The sequence below is a fragment of the Hyperolius riggenbachi genome, chromosome 4 (genome assembly GCF_040937935.1).
Source record: "Hyperolius riggenbachi isolate aHypRig1 chromosome 4, aHypRig1.pri, whole genome shotgun sequence".
NCBI classification, from domain to species: domain Eukaryota; kingdom Metazoa; phylum Chordata; class Amphibia; order Anura; family Hyperoliidae; genus Hyperolius; species Hyperolius riggenbachi.
The window spans coordinates 215,389,913-215,416,662 of NC_090649.1; the positions used below are offsets into that span (position 1 = coordinate 215,389,913).

Consider the following 26,750-nt stretch of genomic DNA (forward strand, 5'->3'; position numbering starts at 1 on the left):
TAGAATTCAAGTATACTTACATTCTAACAGTTGTGTGTGTGTGTTTGTGTATGTGTGTGTTGGTTTATATTTGAGCAAGTTCCTGTAGTTTTATTATATTCAGAAATGAAAAATAAAGTTATGCGCCTCCTCATTACAATTATTGTGCAATATCAAAAACACTGGATTCAAATGTGCATAGAGGATAAACCCCCTATAAATCCTTGCTTGTTTTTGGGATCAACTATTACCTATTTGACTGTGTTTTTTGTTGCACAGATGTACTTATGGAACTCTTTGGTCTATTCAATTTGCACATAAAATAATGAATAAAACTTATAAGAATAATAAATAAACAAGTTGGTATCCACAATGTTAAAATCAAGAAAAAGTCATTGCAGAGTATACGTGATTCTAATAACCACTATCATTTATTACATAGACATTACATTTATTCAGTTCACTTTAAACAAATGACCTTTGCACATCGAAACTGAAGTGTAACTTGAAATTTTCTATAGAGCACAAATCTAACAGGCTCCATTAGCCTCATTTATGTTACATTAACCTGCATTCAAAGCCATTAATCATAATGTTGTATTCACCAAAGACAAAGAACATAATATTAACTTCAATTTATTCTTATTACACCATGAATTCTAGAATTAGATGTGACACACATTTCTAAATTTGGTAAACTATAATATAATACATGTCTGTCTCTTTACTAATGCAAGTATCAGACTGTTACAGTGCTGATCTCCTGAAAAGCACTGAAGTGAAGCTGTATTCACGATAAAGGGATACTTAAGGGGAATGTCCAAGCAAAATTAAAAAATGAATTTCACTTACCTGGGGCTTCTACCAGCCCCATGCAGCCATCCTGTGCCCTCGTAGTCACTCACTGCTGCTCCAGTCCCCCGCTGGCAGCTTGCAGACCTCGGAGGTCGGCGGGACGCATTGCGTACATTTTTACGCATTCCCGCTAGTGCAGGAACATTAACACATACATTTTTACTCGTTACTGGTTTAATGCGTAAATTTTTACGCATTGAACCAGTAAGGCGTAAAAATGTATGTGTTAATGTTCCTGCACTAGCGGGAATGCGTAAAAATGTACGCAATGCGTCCCGCCGACCTATGAGGTCGGCAAGCTGCCAGCGGGGGACTGGAGTAGCAGTGAGTGACTACGAGGGCACAGGATGGCTGCATGGGGCTGGTAGAAGCCCCAGGTGAGTGAAACTCATTTTTTTATTTTGCTTGAACCTTCCCTTTAAGACATCTGAAAACAAGAGTTTTACTTACCTTGGGGCTTCTACCAGCTCCCTGCAGCCGTCCTGTGCCCGTGCTGGTCTGCTACGATCCTCCATTTTCCCACTGCAGCTTAGTTTCATTTTCAATGACTGAGAGTCAGCAAACCACTGCACCTTTTCAGCCCTGGCAACGTGTATCCTTTCTCGCGTTGCCGTCCGCAATAGCATCCTTGTGGATGGCAATGTGAGCAAGGAAAAGCATTGCCTGGGTTGCACAGGCACAGTGGCCTGCCGACTCCAAGTCGGCGAAAATGAAGCTAAGTTGCAGGGGGAGAATGGAGGATCGTAGTGGACTGGCGCAGGCACAGGACGGCTGCAGGGGACTGGTAGAAGCCCCAGGTAAGTGAAACTCTTTTTTTTTTTTTTTCAGATGGCTTAAGTATCCCTTTAAACATCCACTCAAGTGCAAAAATCTCCACATTTTTTTCAATTTTGACTACAAGTGAAAAGATTCGTGCACCAGCATCAATTCATACCACACATACAGTTCATTAATGTTGTTTTTTTTTCTAGTGTTCTTTCAACAAAAGGCCATCAGTTTATGCTAATGTTATGGATACAGAGGTTCACACTAGTGTTTGCGATTGGCAGATGTTTGGTTTAAGTGAAAGCTGTCATATGTAACATACCATGGGCTCGATTCACAAAGCGGTGCTAACCCAGTTAGAGACTTTAGGCGTGATAACCATTGCACCACGCTGGTGAAAAGCCAGTTTAGGCGTGATAAGTTTAGGTGTGATAAGTTTAGGTGTGATAAGTTTAGGCATGCTAAGTTTAGATAAGTGTAGATAGCGTGCAAAGTCCCGCATGCAAAGCAGCGCCATTAAATTCTATGCGAAGTGCACCAGACTTTGCTAGCGCAAAACTTTTGATCAGCTGTGCACTGCGGTGCTAACCCAGTTGGTGCTTAAACTTATCATGCCTAAACTTATCACACCTAAACTTATCATGCCTAAACTTATCACACCTAAACTTATCACACCTAAACTTATCATGCCTAAACTGAGTTTAGGCGTGATAAAGGGCTTTTCACCAGCGTGCTAACTGTTAGCACCGCTTTGTGAATCGAGCCCCATGGGTGCACCAATTCAACTATTACGATAGACTTCAATTGCAAGCCACACAAATCATTATTAGAACCTTTCAGCTAAACTTGAACAGTGACTGCAAGAAAGTTTTGAAGTTTTGACATTTATTACCCCTGAATAGATACATTTAAACCACATACAACATGCAAAAAATGACATTCACAGTTGACAAACAGTCAAAAAAGGTTTGTGTGACCACTGCCTAAGTATATCTTCCTTAGGCCCTGTTTACACTTGGCCAGGAGTGTAACCGCTGATGTAGATGTAGGTTAGGCAGGACTTGTGTATAGATTTGTAGGCCAAACAAAAGAATCTGATTCTAAACTGGTTCGGGAGCCAGTGATGGGATTTGCATTGGGGAGTCGTGAGAAAGAACAGTGGGAGGATTAGACTAATCTGGCTGATGTGTTAATGATGGATTGTAGGGAGGTGATGCCTGATGTAGTTCAGCAGGAGGCCTGACAGGACAGTGTTGCAGTCGTTCAGGCAGTAGATGATCAGGGCATTGGTGAGGAGTTTGGCAGTGTCCAGGGTCAGGAAGGGCCGGATCTTGGAGATGTTGCGTAAATGGAAATTTCAAGCCCTAGCGATGATTTGGATGTGGGGGGTGAAGGAGACAGCTGAGTCAGGGTGACACCCAAGCAACATGCATGTGCGGTTGGGCGGATAATTGTACTATTGACAATGACATAGATGTGCATGGGGGATGATCCTGCACGAGGCAGGAGAATTAGGAGTTCTGTTTTATCCAGGTTAAACTTTAGGAATCTGGCTGACATCTAGGATGATTGAGAGACAGAAGGATACCTTCTCCATGGTGGTGGTGGAGAGAGGTCCATGGTATGGAGGCAAATCTGTGTCATCAGCATATACAGTAGGTAATAGTTGAAGCCCATGAAGGAGATCAGTTTGCCGATGGAGGCGCCTTAAAGTGATAACAGCAAGGGGCCAAGAAAAAAGCTTTGACAACCCCAACTGAGAGGGGGGTGGCGGTTGAAGAGGAACCATTGAAGGTGGTCTTAAAAGAATATTTGAGAGGTAGGAGGAGAACCAGGCTATGGCAAGGTCTTGGATAGCCGCAGATTGCAGGGATTGAAGAAGCAGGGGATGATCAACTGTATCAAAGTTTGATAAGAAGTAGAAACCATTCTCTACTTTGTTTGCACAGTAAATTACAAGACAATCTGTCAATTTGTTCAGCAAACCACAATGTTATCAATGAGCTTCTGTACATTTTAATATGCTTAAAAGTGACATTAGAACAGTCTATTAATGTTATATATGTTTTTTTTGCTGTGTTTAATGTGTTACAGGAAAAATATGATTTTGATTTTCATACAACTTTCAGGGGAACTGTTAGGGTTAGGCAACAGGGAGGGGTTTCATTACAGACAGCTGGTAAACGTTAGCTGAATGATGATGGAAGGAATGACAAACTGTAGGCAAAACATTGCTGCTTAGATGCCAAAATCAAATACCAATCATGAGCATATATGTAAACCATGAACTGTATTGTAATAAGACACTGCGCATAATACAATTTTCAACACATAATTAACTTGCAGCAAAAATAAAAAATAAAGGTTGTAATTAAGTGTGGCATTTTCAGTCATATCGGAGAAGACACTGAACTCACTAGTATGACATTACTCTTAACTGCTGGTAGCAAATTCATTAAGCCTTTTTAATTGTTTTTTAAATAAGATGTAAACCTACAAAAAGGATGTGCTTGATTTAATGATGCGTAGCAAATTTGTGGTCAAGTGTCGGCAGCTTAATAACACAAAAGTCATTTTCAAAACTTCATGTGTAATCTCAGGTAATTGCACAAAGTATAATAGCATAGATAGATTTTTAAGATTTCAATATGAGAGATTTGTGATCAGCAATAGCTTTACATATTATAGCTGTTTCTCAACATAATTAAAATGAGTCCTTTTAATTAGACATGCTCTTCTCCCTCTCTGACATAGGTAGCTATTGTTACGAGTCAGAGAATAAAGAATACAAACAAAGCCCTGAATTCATTTTGGTGCCATCTGCTGCTATCCATGGTTTTTGAAAATCAAGCATTACAAGGAAAAATGAATACCATACATTTATGAAATACAAAAGATAAAATATAGAAGGATAGATTCAGAGCCACAGCAGGATAGAGGAAGAAAGCATAAATACCATTTATTAGTCTTTTATAACATCAGTTTTTTTTTTGTTTTTTATTAACAGCAATAACAGTTAATTGTACTACTGTCAATATGCCAACAAGTCCAAGGTTTGCAGAGAACTTTCAGTTCCAGCATATTGGGTATTAGATGAATGGAGCATTGTATGGATGTTAAAGACTAGTTGATGCTACATGTATTATTCCCAGGGAGTTAAAAGGAACTCTACTTTCATAGAGAGTTAAAAGTACCTGTCCAAATAGATTCTTGTATGCTATGGACATTTGAAGGCTTTTGTTTTCAAGTGTATACATAATTATATACTAATATAGTGTTGGCATCTTCTGCAGCACTTTACATAGTGCACATAGTCTTGTCACTAACAGTTCCCCAGAGAAGCTCATGGTCCAATACCTGCCATAGTCAGTCATTGTCTCATGTGGGATATGTGTTGATTGGCTGCTGGGGCTTGCTGTGCATTCTGGGAGCAAATTATTTGCTCAGCAGATGCCCATTTCAAAATATTGCTGCCAAACCACCCCCTAGCCTGTTACCACAGATGAACCACAAGAAAGCAACTGCATGGCAAATCTCATGGCCACACAGAAAGGTTTGGTAAGTGAAACCGACCTGATCCACCATGAGATCAAACTTGAAAAATGCCGCCTGTTCATACCTATTCATGTAACAATATGGGAATCTAGGGGTGCCTTGTATAATGGTCCACCAAGCAGCACACTGTTAATATGTGTGAAAACAAGTGAAATTTGTTCATTTCAGCATTTTTTTAAGTTTGGCTACAAATCACATACATGTACTTCAAATTAAACAGCGCAACCATTGAAGGAGAATTCTTTCTTCTTACTCATATTTCAGAACAAATATATTTTGTTGTACAGTATAGTCACATGTAATACGGTAAAGCAAATGAAAATGTTTAAAAATATCATCACAGTTTAACAGCAGGCTCACTTATCTAAGCAAAGAAACATTTGAGATAATAAGAGCCAGTCAATTAACCTAAATGCCTTGTTTGTCACAGTTCATTATATCACGTGTAATTTCATTTTAATGCTTCTGCACCAAGTGCATTTCAAGTCTCTTCCCCATCAAAATAGCAAAGTGTCAATACAATATAAATTATTTAAGAGAGGCATGGAGCACATTCACTTCAATAGAAGTCAATTAGTCTAATTATATTCCGACATGTATCTGTTGCAAACCAGTACAGGCAAAATATTGAGTCCTCCATTGATATGTTGTTGTTTAAATATTGGTTGCCTGCCTATTACTCTTAAACTGAGGCCTCCTAGTGCATTCACTCAGAAATCTGGAACAGGCATTTAGCTATGGAGTAGAGTCGGAACCTTAGTGTTGAATTGTTTTAGGTCATTAAGTCAAATGTTCTTAAAGGTAGAACAATGGCACAATAGCAAACACACCACTGTATTGTACTTGTTTCTGGCTCTATTTAAAAGCTTCAAAAGTCATAGGAAACATTTAAAAATTACACAGCAATTGATAGAAAGTAGGTGGCATACATATTGTAAATAAAACAGGGAAAGTCAGTAGTTATATATTTTGTACTTACTGGCACATCATCTGGACCAGATTATTTTTACAATGATTACTGTGTACTACATAGCATTGTTTAAACCAAATTATACAACCCAAATCCCCCAAATCTGGGATATCTGCATGGGATTTCTGGGACCTTTTTTTTAGTAGCTACTAATGTATTTTTTTTTATTTCTCCCACTAATATCTACTCAAAGCATAAAGCATCTTGGCACTGTGTGGCACATCTTTAGCTTGGTTTAACGTCAGAAGCACACATTCAAGAACAATGCTTTTTCCTACCCACACCAATTTAACCTTCATAAAAGTGTAAGCATTATGAACAACATACCTTGTCAGAGTTTGCACTTGTTATTACCCAAACACAGTTTGCATTGTCTTCATACTGAACTGGGTAGTTGGGTGATGTGATAATTCCAGATGGTCCTTGCAAATTAGATCCACAAGTTCTTGCTGTAACAACAATATAATGAATTGATTAGCATTTAAAGTGTACACTAGGTTAGCTATATTTTTGAGCAGATTTGCTCTTCTGATTTTCCTGCATTGCAAACCACTTTTCATTCTCAGTGTTTTGTGCTATCTGTGTAGCGGACTCTTCTAGATTTGCTATTGCAACATATTACACCAGGCAAATAACAGAGCAGTAAGCCATGTTATAAAGCAGCCTTTCCATCATATTGCAATCATGGATGCTCGGATACCACTTTTTAAAATCCGAATTGATCTGGATCCGGATACCCAGATATCCGGATCTAGATTGGATATCTGAATCCAAACGTTCAGATATCCATGTGCATGCGGATATCCGAACGCATTATCTGGGCTATCCGGCCGGATTCAGATATCCGGATAGAAAAAATGGAGGTGCCCTTTAAAAATGTTTTTAAGGGTAAATGAGACATGGAGCATCATTATTTTTTAAAGAGGAACACTAATTAATAATGTGGGGACTTAAAATCCCCCCTCCCCCCAAAAAATGGCTGTCAATTAACATTAGGCCTTTGTTCCAGACAGTGGTCGTGCAGCCCACATTGTGTCGAAAGTCCAACTGCACAACTGGGACATGACAGTTGTCAGCCAAGACACCTCCAAAAAATTATGCAGCAATTGTGTTTTGGGATAAATATAGGTGGTATCAGTGGCACTTGGCACCCTGGCCTGGCAGTGGGAGCTGCACAGGCAGCAGGAGCAGGGCAATGCAGCAGCAGGAGTAACATGTGCCAGGAGCATGCCGGACGGGGCACGTGGCAATTGGCACTTGCACGTGGCACTTGCCAAGTGGCACTTGGCGTGTGTCACGTGGCACTTGCCAAGTGTCACATGGCACTTGGCATGTGTCACGTGGCACTTGCCAAGTGTCACGTGGCAAGTGCCACGTGACACGTGGCAAGTGCCGAGTGACAGTCAGACAGCAGAGGAGAAGACACTAGTGCACATTAACTTTCACACTGGCACTGCTCACAGCACAGCAGTTCGGTAGAAAGCTAACACAGTGGTACTACTACTCTAACAACTACTAGCACTGACTGCTGTACTACAGTACTAACTACACAACACTAACACAGTAATCCTATCCCCTAATCCCTAACCTAACCTATACCTAAGGCTAATAGCTGGCCAGTAGGTAGCAGCTGGCCTGGTCTGTGCACAGCCCACACACAGACACATAGCAGCTGCATGCAGCACACACTGACTGTCACACAAATGACATCAAGCTAATTAATGATTTAACAATAGTGAAGTGATAGTGAATAGGGTTAATCACTGAACAGCTTCTCACTGTGTGTAGCCCTTGGCCCAGCAGCACTGGAGCACACACTCTAACTGTCACACTATGATACATCAATCAAGCTAATTAACAATTTAACAATAGAGTAGTAATAGTAGCGAAGGGGTTAATCACTGAACAGCTAATTTATATCTGTGTACAGCCCCCTTGCTAGGCCACCACCAGCACTGTAGCATGTCTCTCAGTGAGCATTCAGCAAGCTAGGACGATCTGGCTGCCCATTGTTCCTTTCTGTGATTGGGTGCCAGGGCTTAGGCTGGGAGGCCTCTGATTGGCTCAATGAGGTCAGGTGAGGCTGAACAGGGTTCCCCTCTGTGATTGGTTGCTAGGGCTTCTGCTGGGAGCCCTTTGGTTGGCTCCAGGATGTCATCACCTTAGTTACAGTATTTCGGATCCAGATATCTGCAGATATCCGCGGATATCCGGGTCATGCGGCCAAATATCCGCAGATAGCTATCCTGCTTTGGGTCCAGGTATCCGGAATCTGAATCCAGCCGAATAGCTTTAAAAAGTTCGGATATCGGGGTTAAACGGATATGCGGAATCCAGATGAGCACCCCTGATTGCAATGCACCACTGTGATTGAAACCTAAGTGATTTCCCTTCACTTACTGGTTTCTCCAGGTAACTTGAGTAATCTTGCATGGAATGGTAGACACATTTCCCAGATGAAAACAAAAACAAACAAACAAAAAATAATATGACATTTTCTGGTAGGGTAAGGAAGTTTTAAACATTCTGTCAAATTATATATTTGCAAAAGGTTTTTTAATCCTTTTGTTGTAGTAGAACACACTTCTCACATATTAGCCAGGGTTTGGGGATTGGACGGCTTCATGTTAATGCTGTTTCACAAACAGTTATATGACTGCACAGAGAAGCACAGCAGCACAGGGAAAGAAGATATACATATACATATGTGTGTATGCATGTGGGTGTGTGTGACTGTTTCTAAATGTCATAGTCTTTATTAGTTTGTTGGATTTGCAACTTATCATTTAGAAGATGTATATATGATTTTACTAGATGTCATAGTTCTTCATGTAACTACTGTACACAGCAGTTTTTATTTTCTCCAGTGAAATAAAAAATGTTTAATTTTAATAAATATGTGATTATATATATATATATATATATATATATATATATATATATATATATATATATACTCAGAATTTTGATCAACTTGAAGGACACTACAGCTCAGGAGGCGTGCAGCACGGCCAGCACTTCTCAGTAAGTCCAGACCCGGTCAACCAAAAGAGGAACCCGGTGGACTTTTAGGTGAGTTACGGGTGGGGGGGGATCAGTTAGGGGAATGGGGGAATGGTGGGCACAAGCACAGGTAGTAGTATATGCCTGCTCTTCCTGTTTCTCCAATGTTTTTGAGCTCTGGTATCCTTTAAACCAGCATCCAAACTTTGCATAACACTTGTTCAAAACAAGCCAATTGTTATGGAAATAATAGTTGGCAAACCCTTTTATTAAAACTGATACTTAAAATGGTTTCAATTTTAGCATTCACTGGACCCCTGTTCATGTCTACTTTCAGAACTATAAACGAGTTTCGGCACAGCTCTCCCTAAGAGATATTTGAGCTGCCTGTGGAGAAGCCCTGGAAGAAAAGACTTACTGTAATGATTTTATGTCTCTTACTTTCTCCTATGGGACACCTTAGACCTTCTGTGCACTAATCTGGTTTCCATAATAACAGTCATGCTACAAGAATTTGTCTGCATTATCTAACTGCACAAATTGATGGGTGAAGAAAGGATGCAGAATTTGAGTGTATTTATATTACTTTTCTTTGCAAAACAGCTTGTTAAAACAATCTGAACATATTCTCTTGTCTTTTAACACAAGATATATTGGTTTGCACAAGTTGGAGTGCTCACATAATCCTAAAGTGCGTGACATAAACTCTCCTTACATTGTAAATTTGAGAACTCATTAGCCACTAATATAGTGGCCATTGAGTTCTTATGTGCATTTTAATTACTCTGTGCACAGTTACATATGGTGTAATCATGACTTGGAGCATAGCCAGTTTCCTCTACCCCCGCAATGTCAATTACTATTGCTCTAATGATTGCCTGGAAGAAATGCTAAGCAGAGCTGCACAACAGAGGCACTTTACAGCAACATGCTAAGTGAAACCTTACATGTATTTGTGAGATTACCATGCTATTTGACTCAGATGGGCAAGGATAAAATAATGCAAACAGTTCATTATGAAAGTAGATTAAAGCATTTAGCTGCCTTACATTGCCTTTGATCTCATTAAAATAAAAATCCCTCTGAAAGACATGCAAGCAATCCACTGCAAGCACATTTTATTTGGAAATTACCAGTACTCCTGTCCTTCTTTTTGTGTCTCTCTTCCTCATTAGTAGATCAACACAATGGTCGAAAAAGTTAAAATGGTTTGCTAAATTGTTACACCCAATAAATGTATAGGGTACCCAAAATAACTAGGAATTTATTTGCAATGATTGTAAAAGAAATCACAAACCCCTTACTGAAAAAAATCCTGCAAAGTGTAGTTTAGTTAACTTAATGTACTCCTGAAGCCTTGAAAATTACTTGTGGAGAAGAAAACAGAATGAAATTACTTACCTACTCTGAATTTCCCTCAGCGTCATATCAGGCACTCCACGTCGCCCCTTCTGCTACAATTATATTTTATAATTTCGGCACGCGAATAGTAATAGCGCTGACCTCTTAATTACTTCCGGGTCAGTGAAAACCCCTTCAATACACTGAGCGTCTCCATTCTGGCTGCGGACTGCGATCAGACTTCACAAGCTCACAGCTCTCCTACGCAGTTAGAGCTGTGAGTCAGTTAAAACATGATCGCGCATGTTGGGACGCACATTAGGGACGGTAAATATACCACTATTACACAAGGACAAGCAGGCAGAGACGAAATCATAGAGGCGGCGCTGAGGATACACTGGCACTTCCTCTCCACAGCATCGACGTTCCATTAGAAGTCGAAGATTATGGAATGTCAATCCGGGGACACCAGGGGGCAAATAATGTTGAGATTTTTGCTGTGACTAATGCTGGGAATACACGGTAAGATTCTGAGCCATTTAGATGGCTTGATAGATAATTTCCGACATGTCCGATCTCGCGCACGATCGTTTCCGTGCTCGATTCTGCATGGAGAACAATGGGAAAAGATAAGAAAAATGAATGGAAGATAAGAGAATCACCCGCAGAATCAATCGTGGAAAACGATCGGGCGCGGAACCGAGTGGCAAAATCGACCCGTGTATTCCCAGCATTAGTCACAGCACTGGCAGCAAGACAACCCCACTGTAATTTTTTAAAAAAATGCAGTTCAGAGGTACTTAAAGGCCAGTTTTACATCTTTTTGCTGCATTGAAGTGGGAATGCGATGCACCTGTTGCATCCAATCATAACACAAAAAATGGACAAACATATGACCCTGCAACAGAGTGCGCTGACAGGGTCATATGCATAGTGCTACCTCCTGTTCAGTGATGTACCCTCTGCTGAGCAGGAAGCAGGTCACTGCGATTACCTGGGATTCCTGTCGGTCCATGCATGTGAGCTGTGACGCAACATGCTCCGTCGTTTATACTATGCGTGTAGCTCATAGACTACCATTACCCCAAGTAGTAGTAGACACTTCCAGCACATCGCAAGGGACCGCAGTCAGTGAGAAAGTCTCCATATACTTTCATTGCTTTTGTGGTTTCTTGCGGCAAAATAGGGTAACACAATGCAGGTTTAGCCAGCAAGTGTAAAAGGGGACTTACAGAGAAATGTGCAAGCTTTAACTTCAATGTGTGCAAGTAGCAATGAACATAATGCATTACTTCATGACAGTGTGTTGAGCCATTTTAATCATTCCTTCAGGTTGGGACCTAAAGCCAGAAGCATTGTTTATAGTACCAATAGAAACTATAAATCCATTTTAGGTTTCTTTTGGACCCTTACAAAACCCTACTGGTGCCCTGAACTGTGAAAAGGTGCAAGAGATTATTATTTATACATCATAGCATCATCAGCGCCACTGAATATGTTGGTGCTTTATACATCAATAATAATAATAATAGCTAAAGAGTTGAAAATGTTGGTGCAGGTTGGGGAATCATAGACATAACATTTTTATCTCTATATTTAAACATGTTTCCCTTCATAACACTATTTTTTCTCTTTTTTAACACAAGTTAAAAATTAATTGTTCTGGGATCTGCTTTTTTTGTTGTTGTTGTTGTTTGTTTCTTGTGCAATCGTGCATTTTTTGTATGCAACTGAAAAGGTAAGCTTTACACAGAGAAGAAATTGGCAGATGGAAATAAATGCTCTGTCAATTTTTAGCATATGAATCTCTATAGAAGTTGTTCAAGGTTAACAGCTACCATGGTTTAATAAACATGAACGTCATTTCTCTTTTCAGATATGACAATTGTTAAGAATAGAGAATAGACAGACAAAACATACTAAAGCAACATATACTTTCTAGGAAAACAGCACCAGGAAAAGGTATAACGATGTATTTCACCCGTTCTGATTTCTGCTTTTGTTACCTCTTATTTTTCACCCTAAAATGTTTTGTAAACTTTAAATGAAATGTAACCCAAGAAAACTGACAACTCAGTTTCTAACTGTTACATTAAAAGGGAAAATCTACCCCATTGAAATGTTTTGAAACCTGAACATCACAGACATTTTAGACCAATCACACTGATTCACTCACTCGGATACTACCAAGTCTTGTGATTGGTCTACAATTTCTGTGGTAATCAAATTTCCACAGAAAAATTCTGCAGCCTGTGATTGGTCTGATGCTTCTGACTTGGAAGTATTTGGCCAATGAGATAATTTAGTACTGTATCAAGGATTGTCGCATAGTAGCGGACATTTGCAAAATATAACAAATTCTGCAAAAACAACTTTTGGATTTTTTAAATTACATAACTTTAACAAAAATTACAAAAAACCCTTTCTGTGGAAATCGCTAATCGGTATCAGAAAGTTGGATATGCATGTAAATCCAGGGAATCGGTAATTGGCATCTTTGGAAATCAAAAAATACAGGGAATTGGAAATCGCCATTTCCAACCATCCCTACCAATTATGTAATCGAAGTCTGGTGTACTCACCTGTACTAAGTACTTTATTTTTTAACTGGTAATCACTGAGTATATCCATAACATTCTAGACTTATAGTATAAATGTTTTACAGACAAGAACCCAAATAGGGTATGGAGAGCCAAAGCCTGCACAATTTAATCAGTGGGCTTACAGGAACCAAGCATCCCACCTACTGAATAAGATATGCCAAGTACAATGAAAAAGAATGGGAGGCAGACCACTGTCAGTACATAGTTATGGCTGGTGATTAGTTACTCCTTTCAAGTAAATAGAGCTTTGTATCACATCTTAAGGGTAATTTATGATATGGCAGTCAACAACAACTAACAACTAGAAAACAACATCAGCCTTTTCTAAAGTTGGTACCATAAAAGTCGCAACTGCATTTTGAAAAAAGGTACACCAAAAAGTGATCATCTGGTTTAGATCACCACTTTTAATATAAGAAGTCTTTATGCTTTTTATGAAGTATATGAACAATATTCAGTATCTATCTCAAAGATGATTGAAATATACAAGGGATACACATCAATGCAATAACAAATACAATGGGTCCGATCCAACATATTATAAATAAAATGCCTTTTTAGCCACCAGCTAGCAAGTATAATTTTGACAGTACTTTCTCATCTTGTTTTTTGGTAGTTTTTCAGTTGCAGAGTGCAAAAGTTATTTTAAACAGAAGATGAAAAATTATCTCCTAGGAGAAAACTTAGGCTAGGTTCACAGTAGGGCGTTGCGGAGCTGCGTTAGACAATCTAATAACGCAGCTTAGATAACTGCAATAAGAAGTCTATGCAACGTTCACAGTGCAATGTTAGCGTTACATTGTAACGTGTTCTGTTATGGTTTAACACACTGCTGCAGTGGGTTACCTCTAAACGCACACATTACCAGGTACAGGAAACATACTTTTCATTGCCTGTATGATTATTGAACCTACTTAATGCTATGGTAATGCAGCATTAATGTGCGTTAATACTTTTTTGCTCCATTGCATTGTAATGTTGTGTTGAGACTTTAGCATCGCATCACAATGCAACGTCTTGTGAACCCAGCCTTAAGGGGGAAAAAGGTGAATTGGATCGAGTCCAGTGTGTTTTACAAAGAAAAATTGTCAAGCTCAAAGAGACTCTGAAGCCTCTTAAAATTCCACTTTTTATTTAACAATCCCCTTCTACACTATCACCCCATGTAAAACGCCGCTATCCCGTGGCAGAGCGCTGTTTTTAACCCCCCCCCCCCAAATCCCCGGGGCAATGTTGGGGGAGCGCTTCCTTGTAGACGCAGAGCTTAGTGCTGTAGCTCTGCCTCTACTCACATGAATCGCCACTGATCGCCGCCTCTCCCCGCCCCTCTCAGTCTTCTATCACTGAGAGGGGCTAGGGGGAGGCGGTGATCAGCAGCAATTGATGCTACTGGAGGCAGAGCAACATCTCAAAGCTCTGCTTCCCCGGGCAGCAAAATCCAAAACCAGGAAAGTTGTGAATTTTTTGCCCAGGTGTTTGAGGGGTTAAATACAGCATTCTGCCATGGGATAGCGACGTTTTACATTGGGTGATAGTGTAGGAGAGGGTTGTTAAACAAAAAGTGGAATTTTAAGAGGCTTCATAGTCTCTTTAATGGCACCATTACAATATGCATAATGTATTTAATACTCATTTTGAATGTTTATTTCTGCATTAATAAATAGCATTGTTTTGAAAGATAAGCAAAGGAAACATTATATTAAGACAGCAACGAAACAAAATTAATAGATTAATATGTATTTTCTATTTTTTTCTTTACATTTTGATCGCTGGCGTAACAATAGGGCCTGCAGCCTCTGCCTTCGGCCTACTTAGGGCCGTTTTGGGGGACTGGAGGGGTCACAGCATGAAGGGAAAGCCATGCTGCACTTCAGCGGGGAGGGGGGACGGTCCCCCCTCCCTCACCTCGGGCTCTCCCCTCTGCGCTCCCCTCCAGCATTGAATAGTTTGTGTATGCAGGCGGCGGGCAGTGGCAGATACATACCTTCCGTACACTCCAGCATGGACGTTTCTCCCTCTAGTGTCTGACGCAACTTCCTGTATACACAAACTACTTAATGCTGGAGGGGAGCGCAGAGGGGAGAGCCCGAGGTGATAGGGGGGCGTCCCCCCTCCACGTCGAAGTGCAGCACGACATTCCCCTCATACTGCGACCCCTCCAGCCCCCCAAAATGGCCCCAAGTGGACCCCGGGGGGGGGCGCTCAGTATTTTTGCAGGGGGGCCCGGTGGGACCTTGTTACGCCTGTATTATATCATATGTAGCTGGTTCAAATTAAGGGAACACAAATGTAGTAACAGTAACACATTTTATCACACACTGATCTGTGTTATTGAAACATCTTGCCAGTATGCTGGTGATTTCTAAATAGTTCTATTGGAAATGAAAGTGTGTAAAAAGTCATAGCTACATTTTGTGACAATACGCCACAAACAGTCACTAAATCCTAAGCAATTCATTCTTTTGCTGTGATTTCAATGTCTTGCATTTTTTTTTCAGGCAAGCTCACAAAAAAACTACATAACTATCTATACTTAACAGTCATAAAGTACATAGCCAGAATAGAATGAATTTTAAAGGTAGTTTTTAAAGAAATGCACACACTATAATTTTAAAGTATTTACATTCAAACCTTTATTTCCACTCGCTTACCTCGACAAATTGGTCTATGATCACTCCAAGCAGCAAGTGTGTCAGTCACTCTCTGGCAAGTTATACTCTTCGAACCTTGTAGTACATAATTATCATCACAGGAAAATTGGACACTGGCCCCCACTCTAGAAATAACAAGAAACATAACAGAAACAAAAACATGTTGAAAAGAAGACAAATAATGGGCAATGTTTAGTGAGCAGAAGGACTGAAATCTAAACAAACAAACAAAAAAATACATTCATAGTGTTTTGAATTCAAAGTACCCATACAATAAGTATGCACTTACTCCCTTTAGCCAATTGAATGATCAAATATCTCTGTACACTTGGTTGGAAGGATGGACCAGGCTGGTTTTAAAACCTGTCCTTATTTCTGCTCTACATCCACTCAAATTCTGCTGCCCATCCTGATTTCACCCCTCCTACTAACCATTAAGTTAATCACATATGATGTAACCATTTGTGTATGTGTATCAAGTAACCAGGGAAATAAAAACAAAACAAAAAAAAACTACAAGGATACTGAGATCCTGCCTAGTGGACTTATCTCCCAAGAGAGCAGTTCCGCAATGTTTAAGGCAGCCTGAAAAAAGAACTAATGACATTATAATATTGATTGTTATAACCCAACCATTATTCCCTCTTAATGGCTTCTTTATGTAAGTGCAATTAGCTCTTGCCGCAGAATCTCCTGGAACACTGAGCAGGCTCACTCGGTCACCCACAAGACCACCTGTACCTCAGAGTGGCAGGATACTTCCGGCTTCCGATTACTGTATTCCACTGCCGTCCCTTACAATACGGCAAAGGGGACTAGAAAGTGCAGACTGCACGCTGTGTTGGCGGCTGCACAAGTGATGCAGTAATCAACTTGATTTATTGCACATAAGCTAAAAACAGCTTTCCGACCACTTTCAGCTTTCAGGCCTTCTTCAGGTGATATCCTGATGGAGCTGGACATGCAGGAAGTTCGGAAGTGAATACGCTATTTCGAGGCACTTTAGTTCTGTTGGTGGAGTGCTCTGAGCAGAAGGAACTGTCTTTTAACACGTCGGAGCAGTTAGACTGTTTTCAACAATTAATACCTAGAGAACACACCTGTTTAGACTATGATCATTATAAGCAACAAGGAGGATTTGCTATACACAGAATGATGTCTTTGTATGAAGGTACTTGACAGTATATGTTGTTTAAACTAGGTCTGCTGCTTTATTTAACCTAGAACTTTTTATACAGACTCTATAAGGTTTAATTAAGAGCAGGAAGATACTGTGTGTATTTACAGAGCGCTGTCTCTGAATAGTACTGTATGTGGGCGCGGTTCCCAGATTACTTTTACTGAGCAAGAATCATAGGTTCGATCTCAAGACAAAATGGGCCTTTCTTGCTTGCCAAAGTTTCCAGTGAGAAAAGCCCAGTGATTGACCACATGATCGGCTCTCACTGAATAATTGTATGAAAACCATAGGGGCAGTATAGTGCCAAAATATTGTCAGGAAGCATAGAATGGGCATCTGGTGCTCCCCAGGATGCACAGCAAGCCCCAGCAGAAAAACAGGTCCCACCACAGGCAGATATAAAGGTTGGTGAAAGAAGAGGTTTATCATCACTCCATCCTCTATGTGATAGGAGTTTGTGAGAGGGAGAGACATGTATGCTTCAGAGAAACATAGCTTGTAATTAGATCTGTTGGACCAATTTACAACTGTAATGTATAGGGTGTATTGTGTGCCGTGAAAAAACTGTTATAGATTCACATAGTTGAGAGGTAATATCAAATCGAGAGGTATTTTCAAATACAAGGTATAACTGGGAAACAAAAAGGACCAGGAGCCAAATAGTGCACACTTCCTAACTTAGGAGCAGCACAAGAAAAATAAAACATATTTTGGAGGCTTTCAACATAATAAAACATCTAACAAACAGAAAACAGTTTTAAAAAAAGAGAAGTAGTGTTGATCTCTTGAAGAAACCAGCCAGGAGAGGTGCTTAAAGTGAACCAGAGATGAAGCACCCTCATGTATTTTACCATATATATCTGTGGGAACATTAGAGAAAACACCTACCCTGCTCTCTGTTCAGGGGAGGACTGGGACCTTTTGGCCTGGGGGGAAAACACAACCTAGAGGTCCTTTCATGGCAGCTCCAGCCCAAATGCATAACTTTACTGTGCACAAATAGATCAATGGTTCTGTAAAACAGTAATGCAGCATGTACCCCGTCTCCCATATTGGAACCACTGCTGCCCCCTCAATATTTCACTTTGTCCCTTCTGCTCCACGGTGCACCAAACACAGCTTGGTGACAGGGGCAGCCAGAGTTCACTTAGTCATGCAGCTTTTACCCTGCCCCTACCCCCTCAATATTCCACTATGATCCCTCTGCTGCACCATGCACTCGTGTACATGAAATTTAAGCTTTTGCCACCCAATTACCATTACTAGAATATCTGTAATTTTACCAATATTTCTGTAACCTAATTCTCACTTGAACCCTCCACTATCTATGCCTAACACTAACCTCTCTGCTCCTACTCCTAACCACCCTCCACCAACACCTACCACTAACCACCACCTATATATACCTAACACTAACCTCTCTTCTCCTACTTCTAACACTAACCACCCTCCACCTACCACTAACCACCCCCTATATATGCCTAACACTAACCTCTCTGCTCCTACCTCTAACACTAACAATCCTCCACCTACCAATAACCACCCCCCATATATGCCTAACACTAACCACCCACCAAAGCAGGGCTGTAGAGTCGGTCAAAAATCATCCGACACCGACTCCTTAGTTTATGAAACCACCAACTCCGACTCCAGGTACCCAAAATGGCTCCAACTCCTTAGTTTAATACTTACTAAGGCTTTGGTACAAAATTCATCAGACTCCTGACTCCTCAGTTTATGAAACCATTGACTCCAGCTCCGACACCCGGTACCCAAAATTGCTCCGATTCCACTGCCCTGCACCAAAGCCCAAAGTTTAGCTACCATGTAGCAAACCTCCGGAGTACTACTCCTCTCCTCTATCTTTTGTTCACTGTTGTCCTCCACTGCTACTTGTAGCTGGAAAAGTTAGGGGTGTTGCCATAGGCTCTCGTGTAAAGCTGCGATTATTGGGTACATTGGTAAATTTGGGTGCTGAAGGTGTCTGTAAAAAAAAAATATATACGCGAAGAAAATGTATCCTGTGCTGCTGCTGGGAGACCCTTAGCAGTAAGCAGATTTTACGAGGGTAATATCCCTTTAATTTTGTTCACTATGGTGCAGCCTCTCCACTGGGTAATTCCAGGTATGCTGCAGGAAGTAAATAGAAGAGAAAAGCGCTCCTATAGTGCATTGCCTTCCTTTAATTGCAACACAAATTACATTTACATCACAATGATACAATTTTACACAATGAAAGGGTAAAATTGTGTGTACGAGGCTGCCCACGTATCATCCTCCTTCCCAAGGTCTGGCCAGGACCTGGGACCACTGGGACCACTGGTTGAACACTCCAGTGTGAAAGTCAGGAGCTGCGGGGGGGCATGCCCGAGTCACGTAGGTGTCATGTGTCACTACCGGACACACCCACCATACCGCCTGACTTTAAAGGAAGTTAATGCACTATAGGAGGGCTTTTCTCTTCCATTTACTTTCTGTAAAAAAAAAATAGCAGGTGCCTATAAAACTGTGACTATGAGCACTGCTGGCTATTTACTGCCACTGTTTTATAGAGAGTGCCTCTGCTACCAAAATGTCCTGTTATAGATGGGAATCGAGACTATTAACATGGAGGCCTATTGTAATGCACAAACTTCTCCAGCATCTCCAGTGCCTAAATTTCCTGCTTCCCTGCAACCCCAACACTCTGCAAAAAATATCTCCCCCCCTCCCAAAAAAAAACAAGAAAAAAAAAACATGCATATGAAAGCAGCGTGTCCCCTATGATGTGGTGGAACGGGAGATTCTCATCATGGGTGTGCAGATGATAAATCTGCAGAAACTGCATGATGCTATCATGTCAGTATAGACCAAAATCTCTGAGGAATGCCAGGAAGTATGAATGCAGTTTTGTAAGCAGAAAGGCGTCAAACTCAGTACTATCAAGACGCACCTAATAAAGTGACCAGAGAAATATACACATTTTCCTGTCATGTTTCTTCTGGTTCATGTGCTAGCATACCATTTAGTAATCACGAGCCCCAAAAATGCCAAAGGCTGCAACAATAACCCCAAAGTAAATAATAAATGCAACAAACTTTACCTCCAACACATAGGGCTTGATTCACAAAGCGGTGCAAACTTTTTAGCACGGGTGTGCTAAACAGTTAGCACGTGAAGTGCTTTTTGAAGACTTTTGCGCGCGCAAAGGTCCGTGATCGTGTGAATCGCGGCACTTTGCGTGCGCAAAAGTCCGCGAACAGCACTTCACGTGCTAACTGTTTAGCACACCCGTGCTAAAAAGTTTGCACCGCTTTGTGAATCAAGCCCTGAGAATGTAGGAAATGTTACCTCCGATACATGCAAAACTGCAAATGTTACCTCCAACACACGGAATACAGAAAATATTACCTCTGACACATAAAGTGCAGCCAAAGTGACCTCCGACACATAAAATGCGGAAAACGAAACCTCTGACACATGACATGCAGCAAACATCACCTCAACACACAAAATTCAGCAAAAACTACCTTCCACACATGAAATTACTTCCGATACACGAAATGCAGCCAAAGTTACTTCCGACACATGGAATGCAGCAAACATTTCCCCTACAGATAGTGCAAAGTGACTTGTAGGGGGTAGTGGATGAGTCACAGGTAGAGGTAGCGGCACATAGTAGGTGGCAGGTAGTGGGAGATAGTGGATGGAGGGTAGTGACAGGTAGTGGGTAACAGATAGTAGGAGGCTAGTAGCAGGAAGTGGGTGGTGATAAATAGTGACAGGTAATGGCAGATAGTGGGTGGTGGGTAGGGACAGGAAGAGGGCAGTGGCTGAATGGCAGTCCAGGTAGTGGCAGATGGCTGGATGGCAGTGCATGTAGTGGTAGATAGTGGGTAGCAGGTAGCAACAGGTAGTGGGTGGTGACTGGGTGACAATTAGTGTGGGTATTGATAGTAAGTGGATGGTGGCTGAGTAACAGTGCAGCTAGCGATGGTAAAGGGGGTGGCTATGTGACATACAGTGCGAGTAGTGACGGGTAATGTGTGGTGGCTGGGTGACAGATGTGTGGGTAGTAGCTGGTGGCTCGGTGACAGATAAGTGCAGGTAGTAGGTGGTGGCTAGGTGACAGCACAGGTAGTGGATGGTGGCTGGGTGACAGCGCGAATAGTGACTGATAGTGGGTGGTAGCTGGGTGACAGATAAGTGCAGGTAGTGGGTGGTGGCTAGATGACAGCCCAGTTAGTGGATAGTGACTAGGTGACAGTGTGGGTAGCGACTGGTAGTGTGGGTGGGTGGCTGGGTGAGGGTGGTGGCTGGGTGACAGTGCGGGGTGCGACGGGTAGTGGATGGTGGCTGAGTGCTAGATAGTGAGTGTTGGCTGGGTGACATTGGAGGAAGCGAAGAGTAGTGGAGGGGGGCTGCCGGGTACCAGATATTGGGGGTGGCTGAGTAACAGTGCGGGTAGTGCAGATAGTGGGTGGTGACTGGGTGACGGTTCAGGTGGTGACAGGGAGTGGGGGGTGACTTATGACAGTGCAGGTAGTGACGGGTACCTGAGGGGTGGCTGGATGACAGTGCAGGAAGTGACAGGTAGTGTGGGGGGGAGGGGAGACTGGGTGACAGTGCAGGTAGTGAATGGTACTGGGGCGTGGCTGGATGACAGTGCAGGGAGTGACCGGTAGTGCGTGTGGAGGGCTAGGTGATAGTGCGGGTTGTGATAGGTTCTGGGGGTGACCGTGTAAGTAGCGACAGGTAGTGGGGGTGGCTGGGTGACAATGCAGGCAGTGGGGGTGGCTGGGTGACAAATGTTGCAGGTAGTGGGAGGTGGCTGGGTGACTCACAGTGCAGGCAGTGGGGGTAGCTGGGTGATTGACAGTGCAGGCAGTGGAAATAGCAGTACAGGCAAAGGGAATGGCTGGGTGATAGATTGGCAGTGTGGGTGACAGTGCAGGCAGTGGGGGTCACTTGGTGACAGTGCTAGGAAGTGGCATAGTGGAAAACATCAGAGAATAGGTGACCTGGACCTACCTCTCTCTGGTGGTAATCAGTATTAGGACTGCTAGTGTGCCAGGCAGCAGTTGCAAAGTCAGAGCCTCCAGCCTCGCAGCCCAGCTCTTCGCCAGTCTCCATGTGCCGGGGGCTGACCCTCTTTCCCCAGGCTGACAGCTGGGCAGGCTTCACTAGAGTGACAGCTCCCTGGATGCAGGCAGACATGAGGGAGGCAGAGCCTGTTATTCCTTAGGCTTAGGAGGTGGAGCTAGCACCCAGGAAAGTGCCAATGGGTCTTCTCGTGGGCGGAATAATTCAACCCCGCAGCTGAATGTGGAAGGCTGTGTTTAGAAATGGCGGTGCTGCACATTGTGACTTTATTTTTTTATTCACCTTTGCACAGCTACGGATCAAGCTGGTGAATGTAGGCTGATTTGACGGGTAGGTTATTTTGTCGGTACACCCGGCCCTGATTGTTATAAGAGGAGGCGGCCCGGGGGGAAAACGCCCCCCACCCCAGTCCGCGCCTGTCTCGGTTTCATTCTTCACTGTTCAGCTTGCTTATTAACAACCCTGATAAAATCCCCAACTGAGCATTCAGTCTGACTTTGCTATAATGACTCAGCTATAACGATTCCTGAGCAGATCCAGAAGGGGGCAGGCTTGGGCTTGAAAAGACATCAGAGAAGACAGACTCAGCTATAATGATTGCTGAGCAAAGCCAGACTGAATGCTCAGTCAGGGATTTTATCAGGGCTGATAAGAAGCAAGCTGAACAGTCAAGAATGAAGCAGAGAGCAGGGTAGTTGTTTTCTCTAATGTTCCCACTGATATACAGTATATGGTAAAATACATGAGGGTGCTTAGTCTCTGGTTCACTTTAAGCTTGCTTGCTCTAATTGATAGCTAGGCACTGTTGAAGTGATGAAGTGGGCAAAGTCCCAATAAATGTTTTGTCCATTATAATGCTTAATGCAGTTTATCATACCAGTCTTACTAGCTGTTTTTTTCAGGCGAGGTAAGACCACCACTAACTCTCCTATTTCAACTGTTTTTAAGAGTTTTATTACATTGGGTGCCTCTAAAATTGTTCTTTGTTTACAGTGAGCTTCTCTAAAAAAAATTGTGTATAGGTTAGAACTGTGTGCACTGCAGTTATAAGTTGCAGAAAGGTATCTGTAGTCCTTCAGCTTGTTTGCTGTTAGCTGTACACTGCACCTAGTACTGTGAGAAGAACTGTCAGCTTCAGCATTCATGATTGCTGCTGTGCTGAGTAACTTAGGTAGAAATGTGTGTATAAATTGTGCTAGTGCAGGGTCACAGTGATCTTTAAATATATTGTACTTCCAACATAGAGAACTGTCACTCCTGGAAGTTCTTTCAGGCTCTTTTTAAATGCATTACCTCAAAGGAATCACTATCAAGAAAAATTGTAAAATTTCAAATACATAAAAACACAAATAAAAAGTACATTTCTCTCAGAGTAAAATGTGCTATCAATTACTTTTCTACTATGATGTTGCTACGTACAGTAGGCAGTAGAAAGTAGTAGTGCTTTTGTAAAGAATACATTAAATACTGAGAAAACTCCATGAAGAATGGACTAGTCAAAAAACTGTCATTTCTGTCTGCTCTTTACTACCTACTGCAAGTGACAGCAACATAGGAGAAAAGTTACCTATAGCTCATTTTACTCTGGAAGAAATATACTTTTTATTTGTATGTGCTCACATGTTTTAAATGTTATAATTTTTCGCAATAGTGGTCCTTTCAAGCAGAAATCCACTAACTCTCTAAGTTATAATGAATTAGGATAGCGTCAATTCTATTTATTCACCTGCTCCACCTATGTTAACCATATAATGTGAAGGACCGACCCCCATTAAGGAATAACCCCATGGCATTTTTATCTGGAGGCTGGTGTACCTTCCCCACAGCCCAGCCTCCAGGTCTGTAGCCTGTCCCCAGTTCTGTGGTCACAGCATGATGAAGAGGAATATTGTGCAATTACACCATGACTACAGAGCTGGAGGTTGGGCTGGGGAGGAGGTGACCCACCCTTCAGAAAATATGCCATAGGTTTTTTCCGTAATGGGGCAGGGCCTTATATGGCATAGCAAAGGGCAAAGCGGGTGAGTAAATAGAATTGTGCCTATTGTAATTCATTATACCATAGATAGCTAGGGTCCCTGACACTAATTACACTGGATTTCTGATTTAAGGTGCCCATTAACAATACAGTTTAGTGAAGGACTGACCTTCCAATCAATAAGATTGGATAGTGTTGGACGGTGTCAATCATCAACATATGATAGATCTATTGTTTACCTTAAAGGGAAGGTCCAAGCAAAAACAAAAATTGAGATTGACTTACCTGGGGCTTCTACCAGCCCCATGCAGCCATCCTGTGCCCTCGTAGTCACTCACTGCTGCTCCAGTCCCCCGCTGGCAGCTTTCTGACCTCGGAGGTCAGGGCCGAATTGCGTACATTTTTACACATTCCCGCTATTGCAGGAACATTAACACATACATTTTTACGCGTTAGTGGTGAAACGCGTAAAGTTTTGTTCCTGCACTAGCTGGAATGCGTAAAAATGTATGCAATGTGGCCCTGACCTCCGAGGTCAGAAAGCTGCCAGCGGGGGACTGGAGCTACAAGGGCACAGGATGGCTACATGGGGCTGGTAGAAGCTCCAGGTAAGTGAATCTCATTTTTTTTTTTCGCTTGGACCTTCCCTTTAACACTACCCAACACTTTACTTAACACTAACAGTTAACCAAATCTTAACCTTTACCCTAGCACAGATTTGAAACCTAACACTGATCCATGTAACTCTTATGATACTAGTGATACTGCTGGAAAAGTAAGTTCCAATAAGTGCATTCATTGCACTCTCTGCTCAGGATAGCTCAGTATTGGGATATTGTATGGCAATGCTTGTCTGATTCCTTTGACTAGAAATAGCAGACAAGCAAGATAAAACTAAAATGACTTGCTACTTACTTACTTACAGAACAACAAATATCTTTTGGGGAGTATAAAATCAGATGCTAGTTTTGCTTAAACTTAAGGTAGATTTGAAAGGATTTTTAACAGGTCGCTAAATGAATATGGGGAAATGGGTGTATAATTTTAAGAATACTGAGACCTGCTTTGTACTTAAACTGCTATGTAACATATTTCAGTCATGGTGATGGACTTCATACACATTATTTTGTTTGATTGATTGACCACAGTTCAATAAAAATTACTTTCCAATGGTTTATTTATGTATCTCGTGTAGCTGTGACACAAACCACACAACAGCATGCATCACAATGCTTGCTCACATGGAATCCATGATGTAAACTGGCATTGTTATCCTGTTCTCTGGCTTTATTTTCTAAGAGCTAGAGATGTAATTTTCTTATGGAATTAAATTGTTGGTTTTTTTTCCTGTGTGCTAAAAGCATCACAATAGCATTTTACTTTTATAAAACACATGACAACTGCAATATCCAAACAGGAACAAGCCATGTAGTTGTACACGTGATGCATGGATGAGTCACATGTACCATTCTTATTCTAACAATGATGATGGATTAGATTGTAGAAATTAAATATATTCAACATTTCCTCGAATAATCACCAATATAATATGTACTACGTCTACTATACCCCGAAAAGTGTTTATAAAGTGTGTATGTAGTGGGCTAAAGGCAAAGTTTCCCAGGTATTACTTACTATTTCCATGAAAAAAAATGATTTCTTTACTACTACTATAATAAGTGGAAGGAAATAAAAATTAGATGTGCCATGCAAAAGGTTATCTATGCTATCTATTTATGAGAATGACAGCTATACATTTTGATTCTTTAACCATTCTATGACTTTAGCCACTCAATGCCAATTGGCGGTAACAGAGTGGTTCCCCCGGACCACCTAATGCATAAAGGTGTCAAGTGGGGATCATGCGCGTGGATTCCAGTTGCGATCGTTGTGAGTAGACTATAAAAAAAAAACCACGCCTTTCTTTGCGGTTGTACTGGGGACAGGGCTGTCCCCAGTACAACGCTTCAATCTAGTGTAGCGTTGTACTGGGGACAGCCCTGTCACTTGGCTGTCCCCTGGAGTGGCTCACTACATGATCCCCTCTCATAGGCTGATGCTTATGAGGGCTGCTCGCCCTGATTGGCTCTCGGGGGAGGAAGGGAAGGAGGTTAAAAATAAATAAAAAAACAGCAATTTTTATTCAAAATAAAATTACAAATAACTTAATAGTTTAAAAAAAAAAACCACACGCGCGATCAGAGCCCACCAAAATAAAGCTCTGTTGGTGGGCAGAAAAGGGGGGGGAGATTAATTTGTGTACAATGTTGTATGGCTGTGCAGCACCCTGTTAAAGCTGCAGTGTGCTGAACCGTAACAAATAGCCTGGTCACTAGGGGGGGTGTAAGCATCTGGTCCTTAAGTGGTTAACACCTTATTTGCAGATAAAGCTAGATGATTGTGAATACTTGCTGTTAACCTAACCAATAACATGTACACAAAATAATACTAATATATAAAGTATGTATATATATATATATACATATTTGGTTTGTGCTGCTTACCCCTTGGTATTTATTTATAATTTTCCCCTGTAAGCCTGCATAACCACACCCACCTCTAGCACAGTTAAGCATATAAATGAGTGCATTGCACATGTTCAGAGAGTTCATTTGGTAGCTAGTGAAAGGTAAGGTGTTTTTAATTTCCTTTTTTCCCATTTAGTTGACTCTTGGGTTTTTGGTTTAGTTCCCACTAGACTGCTTATAAAAACGGGCATTTTGCATGGTAGAGTAGGACTCACCAGATCGGGGACACTTTGGCGCAGTTGGTGAGCTTAAGCGCGTTA

At 41.5% G+C, this 26,750-nt stretch overlaps 1 protein-coding gene across 1 annotated transcript in view; it reads right to left on the reverse strand.

Moving 5' to 3' along the window:
* The window catches only part of CSMD1 (CUB and Sushi multiple domains 1), a 2,205,021-nt gene that overhangs the window by 758,726 nt on the left and 1,419,545 nt on the right, over positions 1-26,750 (reverse strand). Inside the window, 2 exon segments of the mRNA XM_068281348.1 lie at positions 6,452-6,573; positions 15,723-15,847. Coding sequence (XP_068137449.1) covers positions 6,452-6,573; positions 15,723-15,847 — 247 coding nt within the window.